The 11,523-nt window shown below is 45.2% G+C and overlaps 1 protein-coding gene across 4 annotated transcripts; it reads right to left on the minus strand.

The window, feature by feature from the left end:
* Nucleotides 1-3,899: 3,899 nt before the first annotated feature.
* On the minus strand, nt 3,900-11,321 carry RNF7 (ring finger protein 7). Of its 4 annotated transcripts, XM_060197482.1 has the most exons (4): nt 11,094-11,303; nt 6,541-6,588; nt 4,687-4,843; nt 3,900-4,567 (listed from the first exon to the last, which is right to left on the minus strand). In XM_060197482.1, exons 1-3 carry the CDS (start codon nt 11,266-11,268, stop codon nt 4,725-4,727), a joined length of 342 nt encoding a protein of 113 aa, XP_060053465.1. In that variant the 5' UTR covers nt 11,269-11,303; the 3' UTR covers nt 3,900-4,567; nt 4,687-4,724. The 4 variants fall into 4 exon arrangements, with proteins under 4 accessions (XP_060053465.1, XP_007529998.1, XP_007530000.1 ...); XM_007529936.3 differs by having other exon boundaries at nt 3,900-4,843; XM_007529938.3 differs by lacking the exon at nt 3,900-4,567 and having other exon boundaries at nt 4,787-4,843; nt 11,101-11,321.
* Nucleotides 11,322-11,523: the final 202 nt, after the last annotated feature.

An 11,523-nucleotide genomic window follows, 5' to 3' on the forward strand; every position in this document is an offset into this window, starting at 1 on the left:
TGGGTCCTTGCATACTGTAATGTGTGCACTTAACCAGGTGCACCACTACCTGGCCCCGTTTTGTTTTGAATCTTATTTCTTCTTTTGCTTTCCCCCACCTTTTTGTTGCCCTTGTTTTATTGTTGTAGTTATTATTGTTGTTGTTATTGATGTCATCGTTGTTGGATAGGACAGAAAATGGAGAGAGGAGGAGAAGACAGAGAGGGGGAGAGAAAGACACCTGCAGACCTGCTTCACCGCCTGTGAAGTGACTCCCCTGCAGGTGGGGAGCTGGGGGTTCGAACCGGGATCCTTAAGCCGGTCCTTGCGCTCTACACCACATGCACTTAACCCGCTGCGCTACACCTGACTCCCTTTTGTTTTGCTTTTAATGGACTCTATATTCTTCCATAGAAACTGCACCAATTTTATATTCAACCAACAATGTACTAGAGTTCCTTCTCCCCACCCCTACACCCTGACTGACATTTGTTGTTACCAAGTTTTTTGGATATAGGCCATTCCTGATGAGTTTTGACAAATGAATTCCGCCATGTCCCTTTCATGCAAAACAATTCTTGGAAGATTTCTATCCCCAGGGATCTCTTCCCTGTGTTGTCTTACAGTCAGTCCCCTCCACTTTGAGGCAGTGTTTCAGAGGTCTGCCACAGATTCATTTCCACTGTTCCCAGACCTCCTACAAACAGATCAAACAGGCTGAGTACAAACAGATCAAACAGGCTGAGTGCTCTTTTGTGTCTGGATGTCTTGGCTCAGTGTGTTTTGAAATTCATCTATGTTATATATCACCAGCTTCCCCCCCCCCAAAAGTTGACTCACATTCCATTCTACAAATTACCATTTGTCTTCTTGTTGATGGACATTTGGGTGATTTCCAGTTTAGAGCTACTATAAATATGAGAAAGAAAGGAAGAGCTGCAACTTTGAATATTTGTATCTTTTATGAACATCTGTTGTCATCTATTGGATAAATATCTAGGAAGAGAATTGCTGGGACAGAGTAGAGGGATGGTGTGTACTTAATGAGCTAAGATACTGCTTCACTCCTTTGCAGTGTCTTGTTATTCTTCAGTTTCTAATAGGCACTGGTGTATGAGGGACCCAAGTCCTGCACAATCTGAGACCTGATATAATCTCACTGAGATCCGATACAGAGATAGACACCAGAGTACTACTCAGCTCTGATTGATGGTGGTGCTGGGGACTGAACCTGGGACCCTGGCGCTTCAGGCACGAGCCCCTTTTTTGCATGACCATTATGCTGTCTCCCTAGCCCTTAATTTGCTTTTTTTTTTTTTAAATTATTTTGGATAGAGACAGAGAAATTGAGAGAGGAAAGGAAAAGATAGAAAGGAAGAGAAACTTGCAGCAGTGCTTCACCATTCATGAAGCTTCTGTCCTGCAGGTGGGGGCTGGGGGCTTGAACTCTGTTCCTTGTGCATTGTTAACATGTGTGCTCAACCAGGTGCACTACCACCGGGACTTAACTTGCATTTCTTTTTTTTTTTTTTTATTTAAGAAAGGATTAATTAACAAAACCATAGGGTAGGAGGGGTACAACTCCACACAATTCCCACCACCCAATCTCCATATCCCACCCCCTCCCCTGATAGCTTTCCCATTCTCTATCCCTCTGGGAGCATGGACCCAGGGTCGTTGTGGGTTGTAGAAGGTGGAAGGTCTGGCTTCTGTAATTGCTTCCCCGCTGAACATGGGCGTTGACTGGTCGGTCCATACTCCCAGTCTGCCTCTCTCTTTCCCTAGTAGGGTGGCATTTCTAAGAATGATAGACGCCTCCTTTCACCCATGTCTGTCTTTTCTTCTCCTTCTCTTTTTGGCAGTTAGGGTCTGGCACATGAGTCATTTTACCATTCCCCAAGTCCCCCCCCACACACACTGAGTCTCACTGTTCAACAAACTAGTCTCTTAAGGGTGGTTAGTAATCTCTTCAAGAGATAGTAGAAAGTCACTTAAAATTTGTTATGACTCAGTCTTGTGATTCCTAGTTTCCGACAGAAGAGAGTTTACAGTGAGCTCTCCTGGCTCACGCCCTTTGGTGTGTCAGGCTTGACAGTCTTTTTTTTTTTTTTTTTTTTCTGCGTAATCATTATTCTATCTCTCCAGCCCCAAACAGCTTCTTTTTAAACCACAAAATATTTTTCTTTGCCCAGTTTTCCGGTCAAGTTTTCATACATTCCATGAAGTTTTAAAAGTAACATGCAAATTAAAGAATCCGTTATTTTGTTCATAACTCCATCCCCCACTTGGGAGGGGAAAGTATTGTCAATGGAAACACACTTTATCTGAGCCACAGCAGCTTATACGGTGTTGTGTTTGAGGCAGTGATTATACAATTATCTACACGTGCACCAGCCTACTTTCACTTAACTTTTTACTATGTTTTATTTATTTACTGGATAGAGAAATCTAGAGGGATGGAGAAGACAGCAAAGAAAGAGAGACAAAGAGACACCTGCAGCACTGCTTCACCACTCCTACAGGTGGGGACTGGAGGCTTGAACCTTGGCCCTTGCACACTGTAACATGTGTGCCCAACCATGTGCACCACCACCCAGCCCCCTTGGGAACATCTATGATTTTTCACTTTGGGACAGTAAAGGTGACACAGTGACATGTTTTTATAAAATGGAATGGTGGGTGAGGGAGATAGCATAGTGGTTATGCAAAGAGACTTTCATGCCTGAGGCTCCATAGTTCCGGGTTCAATCCCTGCACAAGAAGCCAGAGTTGAGCAGTGCCTGGGGGGGGGGGGAGTGTGTTGAGATGTCAGCTGTCCAAGAATACAACTTGCATAGGTGGAAAATTAAAAGAGCAAAGATGACATTTTTCTAATATAGTAAGGAAAAATTCAGAATAAAGTTTACTCAGATGAAAAGAAGGACCTGTTCAATGCATAACTTTTTTCCTGGGCTGGGACTTGCAACTAAATGTCAGTCAGCGTTCTTTCTGAGGAAACAATCGGTACTAGCTTCCAGATGGCTATGCAGATGAGCTGCTAGCGTCCCAGGATGCGTGCGATCAGTGGCGCTTTGTCCCTTTCCTCCTAGTTTACCCTCAGAAACTCATGGCTAATAGAAACAGCTTTGTTAGGTAGTGAGCCTGTGGTTCAGCCACATTCATTTACATACTGTGATGCTGACAAAAATAACCATGTTCTTACTGGTTCTCCCTTCACTGCAGAGCGGGAGTGTTTTGTTTACATTTAAATGGATATGAACTTTATAAAAGGTCAGCTAGAAAGCTGCTAAAACAGTTCATTGCACAGTACCCAACACAGTCAAGTAGTCAAACATTTCCATGTTGTATTTTAGTTTTTGTACAATTGGAATACTTAATGAAGCGAAAATATCTAGAGACATCTAATCAACAAATAGTAGCCAATGTGAAAGCATATGGAGTTCCAATTTCCTACTCTAGTTATTACACCTTATGCATTTGTATTCTTTAGATTCATATGGTAACCACCCCAGGAAGTGGCACAGTGGGTGAAGTATTGGATCCTTAAGCATAAGGTCCCAAGTTCAATCTCCAGCATTGCAGATGCCAGGATTTGAACTTGGGACATTTGCTGCCTCAGGCATGAAAGCATTTTTACATAACCATTATGCTATTTCTCCAGGCTCATATGGTAAATTTTGAAACCACAGAAACACTGGGTAAAACTTTTGATTTGAGCTTTTAAATTTCATAGCAGTAATGTTTATTTTGGAAAAAAATAAACATAAACTTGTGACCCATAAATAACTTCTTCTAAAGTAATTAAGTTTGGTAAAATGAATGTATTTTCTTGCATGTATACTTCCAGGTAACATATTTTATGATTAACAGATGGAAAGGTATGTGAATTTTTTGTTTTTGTGCAAATTAAATGTGAAGCCTTCTATTTAGAAATTTAGTTTATTGAGTTTAAATGTTATGCGCAAATCTCCAACAATTCAGATGAAATACACACTAAGCCATATATTAAAACACTGTGTGATGAAATAAAACTTTTTGACACAACACTACAGTGGTGAAACTTTCTTGCTTACTACCACTACACCTGAAACACAGCTAAGTTACAACATAACTGGGCCAGAATGGGAACACACGTCTGTCCTGTGCCACAGGATTGAACAGGGAGGTGAGTATACGTGTAAGTTTTCTCTATGAGTCACAGATGGAGAATGATGAGCTAAACATTTGACCACCAAGATCCCAAAACTAAAAAGGTGAAATTTTATTGACCCTGTTTACTGGTTCAAATTTAGAATTCTCATTATATCAAGTAAAGATTTCATGGGTCTCCCTTCTTCCCAATAAAAGTAAACATCAGGAACATATTTCAGATGAAAGTTGGGCTTTAAGCTCCATCGTCTGTTACCATTAACATTGTCTTTTAATCTTCTGAAGGACATAGCTTTCACAATCCCTCCAATATCAGTAAGTTATAAAAGTTCACTTTGTAGCTCTCTCCTCCGTTTTAACACTTAAAAGCGGCGTGTGTGGCACATAACCACAGAGGTAGGGAAGAACAACTTTATAAATTATCTTCATTGTAGAAGTTCTGGAAGTAAGACCGGACAAAATGCTAAGCCGAGCCTTTGATGTATTCTAATGACTGGAGGCGTCCCCTTCTATTGGGAGAGCTCTGGCCTTTGTAGGGCGTGTGCTGAAAAAACCCACCAGGCTGCGACCAAGCACCAAGCAAGCCTCGCACCAGCTCACTTGCCGATTCTTTGGACCACCCAGTCCTGCTGGCAGAGAGGGCAGCGGTTGTTCTGCTTCACCCACAGGGACATGCAGCAGTTGTGGAAGGAGTGATTGCATTCTCCCCAGACCACTGAATGGGAAAATAAAGGTATTTCACATTACAATTTCAAACTAAACTGCTGAACTCAAGTGATTGCTTATTCTAAATTAGGAAAACAAGAATAAACACAGCTAGTCAGTCAACATTTTTTCTGTTTAAAAAGAAAGAGGAACTGGCATGTGTGATGTTTTAAAAGCGAGAGTGCACTCTGCTTACGCTGCAGGGCTCACTGTCCTGTCCTCCAACGTGTGTGTGGGAGGCAGCTGACCGTGGCTCCTACGTGGGTCGGAGACCCAAGGTCTGAGCCTCCCTGAGACCCACACACTGACCCTGAGGATGTTCTGGGTTTTAATGAGAAATATTCTCCTGATTTTAATGTATCAAGATACGAGTTTTATACTTTTTGGATCCGTGGTCGGCTATTTAGATAGGCTTGTTTCTAAACATTACCAGCTGTGCACTTACTCCATTGTTTTCTCCAAGTGCAAATGAACTGTGTTCAGCCATCCAGAAGCAATGTGATTTGGTTAGAACTGTAGAAACTGTTACTAAGGTGCTGCTTATAAACCATGTGAACACTAAAACAGCAAGTTGACCTCTCACTCCAGGAAAACTTTAAAAAAAAATTTTTCTTTATTCCCTTTTGTTTCACTTGTTGTACTGTAGTTGTTGTTGTTACTGATGTTGTCGTTGTTGTTGGACAGGACAGAGAGAAATGGAGAGAGGAGGGGAAGACAGAGAGGGGGAGAAATAGACAGACACCTGCAGACTTGCTTCACTGCCTGTGATTGTGAAGCGACTCCCCTGCAGGTGGGGAGCCGGGGGCTCGAACCGGAATTCTTAAGGCTGTCCTTGTGCTTTGCGCCATGTGCACTTAACTTGCTGCACTACCGCCTGACTCAAACTGATTACCTCAAAAACAAACATATCTTCGAGTGATTTAAAACTTCATCTTATTTTTTTTTTAAAGAATTTATTTATTTATGAGAAAGACAGGAGGCGTGAGAAAGAACCAGACATTACTCCAGCACATGTGCTGCTGGGGATCGAACTCGGGACCTCATGCTTGAGAGTCCAAAGCTTTACCATTGCACCACCTCCCAGACCACTTTTATTTCATTTTTCTGAAAGCACTGCTCAGCTCTGGCTTATGGTGGTGCTGGGAACTGAACCTGGGACCTCTTGAGTCTCTGGAATGAAAATTGGTTTGCATAACCATTATGCTATCTCCTCAGCCCTAGGATATTAGACTAAGATAATTCCTAGAGTCTAGGACTGTAAGCAAGTTCAATAGATCTCTACACACAAACTGCAATCTTCATAAAACAATCTTGAGATTTGAATTCTCTTATGTTCAGAAGTTACTATAGCATTAAAAAAAAAGTACTGAAGACAGAACTGCATTATTAGAATAAAAGTCTACCAAAACTGACCTATTACACTATTTTCTTACCAGGAGAGAATAATTTCTTTTTTTGCTTATCAAAATGTTGACTATAGTCATCTCTGGAATTTATAAACATTTTTCAATTACAGGCAATAAAAGAACCTGCCAAGTTATTACATTAAGGCCTTTTGTGAATAAACGTATTTTATATTAATAATGGATCACTGCTTTACAGTTTATTTATGTATATTGGTAAAATCGATCTTAATCGCAAATTCAAACATCCCCACTGAGAGAAAACCTTCCCTTGAAAAAGCCAGAGAGCAAAATTACAACATACCAACACAATCCTCTTGTTTGTTTTCAGCTTGACATCTAAGGCAGGCATCTAAAAGTAAACAAATATAGCCATTCTCATTCTGATGTTCAGAAAGCAATTGAAAACCCAGACACTTCAAAGTCAAACAAAAACCCAAAGGGCTAAAGATGGAGATAAAAGGCTCTGTACTATTAGTTTCTCATCTGAACATAACTGTTCGGAGATGATCCTAGGACAAGGTACTCCACTAAGTTACTTACGACCAGGAGCAATTTTTCAGGGGTTACCTACTGACCCTCTAGTCTCACAGCTGAGGAAAAGATGGCCTGACAGAGGATGCGACCACTAGAGGAAAATATGCCACTTCCACTACATTGAAGTTTTATAAGCTCCCCCGCTTAGCACGGCCTTAGGGGGTGGGTTATCATGCTGTTCTGCCACAGAGCTATGCATATTACACACACACTACAAGGATGGCCAATAACAGTGACAATAAAGTTTACCGGGGAGGGGTTGGAAAGGGAAGGCGTTTTCATTGTATACATAAAATCTGAAGTATAGAACCTATACAAAATTACACTGAAAATTAATTAAAAACTCAGAGGCCAGGTTCTTTCTTCCTTCCCCCTGAGAAAATAATCTCTTTGCATGGACCCAGTGCATTTATCCAACCGCGGTGAAATGATACATTACTTGGGAATAAATGAAAGAAGGGAAATCAAAAGCACAAGCAGCAATCTTTGCATAACTCAATTTGTACGACTGTCTGCTTGAGAAAGCGACACGGAGAAAGTTCCTGGGAACCAGTAAAATCCACTAGGTTTAAGAGGAGTAAAAGCTGGGTCAAGGGAAATTCAAGGCAACAGAAAACAAAACTTTTTAAACCTACGTTAGAGAGAGATAATTTTGAAAAAACAAAAGCACACACAGAACAGCTGAAGCCTGCTTCTCTCAGGCTGGGTCATAAGCAGGCATCTTTCTGCTCCTCTCAGCGTGCTCCTACCCATGAAGAAACATAACACCCTGGCCTCCTCTGTGGCCTGGCTTAGAATCAACCCCAGTCCTCAGGGACTTTCCACAACTACCAAGCATCTACACCACTTAAGAGCTGGTGACACCAACATGATCAAGTCTAGGTCCCTGGTCCACCAGCAAAAGGAAAGGTTGATTGGCAAACAACTCAGTAGCATAAGGACTGTTACGTAACAGGAAAGACATGACTCCAATCACAGAATTGAGTGGGTGATTCCAACAGCTTTTCACTAGTTAGGAAAATATGTTCCAAAAAATTCTGTCAAATGTCCAAGTTACCCATGAGTTACCTACATGGTGTTTTTTTTTTTAATAAAACAGAGACATACTGAGGGGGAGGAGGAGATAGAGGGGAAAGAGAGAGACACCTGTAGTCCTGCTTCGCTGATCTGCAGGTGGGGACTCAGGGCTTGAACGTGGGTCCCTGTGCATGGTGATTTGTGCGCTCGCCCAGATGCACCACCGCCTAGTCTCTACCTGCTTTTTTTTTTTTTTTTTTTTGTTAAATAACTTGGCAGTGCTAGCGAACCTGCTTCCTTCTTCCAGGTCAGCCTCACTTACTCTGAGAATGGAGGCAGATTTGAAACCAGGAAGACAGCATTAGCTACTTCAGGATGTGCGGACAAGCTGTGGATCAAGAAGTCCTAGTGTGCAATATACACGTGTGACATATATTCCAAACACTAAGGGGGGGGGGTACACCAGGTGGACTCTTTAGTAGAATCTTGAAATCTCTGAATTACACATAAAGCTTAGCAAACACTGACCTAGTATGACTATTTTTTAAATCCTAAAGTTTTAGACAAAAAAAAATTTTAAATTCTGAAGGTTATCCCTACGATTGAAACAACATTTTTTAGAGGCATGCCATAGCAGGAACACTTTTCAGAAATAATAGCCCAAGGACTGGCAACTGGGGATGGGGAGTGGGGACTCTCCAGACCAAACAGATGTTAATACCTCAGAAACAAACAGCCTAGTCGCCAATGACACCCTGAACCCAAGGCAGAGCTGCTGTGAGTCTGCAACATTAATCCACAGTCAGCGGAATTCAAGTTACAATTAGAAAGTTAATGTGAACTTGAGCCATTTGTAACCTACACACTCACTCACTAAATGCCATGGTTAAGTCAAGTCTGGGGGGTCGGGCAGTAGATCAGCAGGTTAAGCGCACGTGGCGCAAAGTGCAAGGACCGGCTGAAGGATCCTGGTTCGAGCCCCGGCTCCCCACCTGCAGGGGAGTCGCTTCACAGGTGGTGAAGCAGGTCTGCAGGTGTCTATCTTTCTCTCCCCCTCTGTCTTACCCTCCTCTCTCCATTTCTCTCTGTCCTATCCAACAACGACAACATCATCAACAACAACAATAAAAACAACAAGGGCAACAAAAGGGAAATTAAATAAATAAATAAATTTTAAAAAGTCAAGTCTGTTCAAAACTAACACACACAAAAGACTGAATTCTATTATTGTAAATTCTCTTTGAAACATGACCTCATGAATAAGGGACAGAGAGAGAGAGAGAGGATATTAAAATAAATGTACGGAATCTTTTTGCACCTGGTAGGTCTAGAGTTCATCTCTCAGGAGAGTACAGCAATGCTCTTTGTTATTTTCTTATTTTTTCAGGGCAAGGCACCAAGTTTTTGGACAAAACCTCCATTCTGTTCACCTGCTCTAACATAACCTTTCAGATGTTCTCACCGTAGCTTCAATGCCCTCTCTCAACAAGTAACTTTGCTCTGCACAACGCTTTTTCTGGGAGGTCTACGGTTTTGAAGCAGAAACCATACAAGTACCACGGGACCAAGTTGTTCTCCAAGAAGGTTGATGTTTTATTCGTGATTATCAGAGAACTGAGACCTATCTGGAAAAGGTCCCTCCCAGGCCTGGCCCAGAGCAGGGCAGGCCTGAACCTCCTCCAGGAAGTGGCTCCCTACCATGGGGAGGGGCAGGAAGCAGATGAATTGTTCCCTCGTTGAAGGCCTTATAGCCTTTATTTACTGAAAACTTTTTTTTTTTTTTACATTTTTGGCTCTCACTGTACCGCCCCCCCCCAAGCTGGTTCTTCTTGAACCCCCAGATCTAAAAGCCCGCAGAACACTTTTATTCCCACACTCTACCCCCACCCCAGGTTGTCCTGGTTAAGGGGACCTTCCCCCAACACACTCCAAGTCACCAGGGGATGTGACTGTGTTCTTGTTGTGATTCTCTGGTAGCGATGAGCTGCCCTGAGGCTGTCATGCAGGAAGCAGTGTTCATCTTGCCTGCTGGGGTCCATGAAAGGCTGGGCCCCAGCACAGGGGCGCTGTTGGCCCTTTTATTCAGCTATCAGCTACCCCCTAGTAACTCATAGCAACAAGCTTAAATTCAGGGTTACTTTCTCCTTTCTTTTACTGGGGGGGGGGAGGAAGGAATTAATGGTTTATAGTCGACAGTGAAATACAGTAATTGGTACATGTGTGACCATTTCTGTTTTCCACCTAACAATCTAACGCCCCCCCCAGATCCTCCTCCACCATCATGTTCCAGGACCTGAACACCCCCACCCTAAAGTCCTTTACTTTGGTGCAATACACCAAAGTAACTTTTTTTTAAATAACAATTAAAAAAATTTTTTTTTTTTGCCTCCAGGGTTATCGCTGGGGCTTCCTGCCTGCACTACAAATCCGGGGCTCCTGGAGGCCATTTTTTTTCTTTTTTTTGCCCTTGTACTTATTATCGTCATTGCTGATGTTGTTGTTGGATAGGGCAGAGAGAAATGGAGAGAGGAGGGGAACACAGAGAGGGGGAGAGAAAGACAGACACCTGCAGACCTGCTTCACCGCCTGTGAGGCGACTCCCCTGCAGGTGGGAAGCGGGGGGGGGGGGGCTCGAACCGGGATCCTTATGCCCCGGCCCCCTAAATAGCCATTTTTAATTACCTTTTATTTATTGGATAGAGTCAGCCAGAAGTTGAGAGGAAGGGGGAGACAGAGACACCTGCAGCCCTGCTTCACCACTTGTGAAGCTTCCCCCACCCCCACCCCCGCAGGTGGGGGGGGCTTGAACCCGGGTCCCTGCGCATTGTAACATGTGCGCTCAACCAGGTGCGCCGCCACCCGGCCGCCCACCAAGGTGGCTTTCTATCTACTTTTGTGTGCGCAGAGAGTGCGACTCGTTTGGGTTGTCAGCAGACTCCGGGGTGTGGGGTGTGGGGTCGGGGTGGGGAGTGGGCAGAGGGAGCAGATCCAAGGCCGCTTGGACGACGGCAGCGGAGGGCCCTGCTGGCGCGGGGAGGAGAGGCAGGTCGCCGCCAGCTGCAATGTCTTCACCCAAGTGAACGAAGGCGGTCGGTCACTCCTGCTGCTCTTTGCGGGCTGCCCCCGACTCCTCCGCGGAGCTGCTCCGGGCGACCGGCTCCCCGGCCTCGCAGACCGAGTGTTTCCCTTGCCGCGCCCGCCGGTCCCCTCCGTGTGCTCCCGGCGCCGCCAGCACCCCACCCCGCCCGGCCCGGCCTCCCCGCGTCCCCCCGACGCCCCAGGCCCGGCCGGCGCGCCGCTTACCCATCACCTGCACCCTGCAGATGGCGCACGTGTCGCACTCCACGTCCCAGCTCCACATGGCCACTGCGTTCCACTTCTTGAGCGAGAACATCTTGTCGCCTGCCTGCTTGGAGCCCGCGCTCCCGGAGTGAGACGCCAGGGCGCAGGGCTCTTCGCCGTCCTCCACGTCGGCCATGGCGGCGCCGGCGGAGACGTTGGGCTGGGGCGGCTACGGCGCGATGACGGATTTCTGGGGCCGCCCGCAGGGCCGCAGCGCCGCCCGCTGGCCGCCCGCTGGCCGCGTCGGCCGCCGGGGCCGTCGCGATAGGCTGGCGCGGCACAGTGACGTCAGCACGCCGCACCCGGAAGTAGGCTCCGTCCCGCCCCCCCCCCCCCCCCCGAGTTCTCACAGCCGGGCGGATGTGGTCGGGTCCAGCCCGCGGTTTCCGGG

The sequence above is a fragment of the Erinaceus europaeus genome, chromosome 9, assembly GCF_950295315.1.
Source record: "Erinaceus europaeus chromosome 9, mEriEur2.1, whole genome shotgun sequence".
Lineage (NCBI taxonomy): Eukaryota > Metazoa > Chordata > Mammalia > Eulipotyphla > Erinaceidae > Erinaceus > Erinaceus europaeus.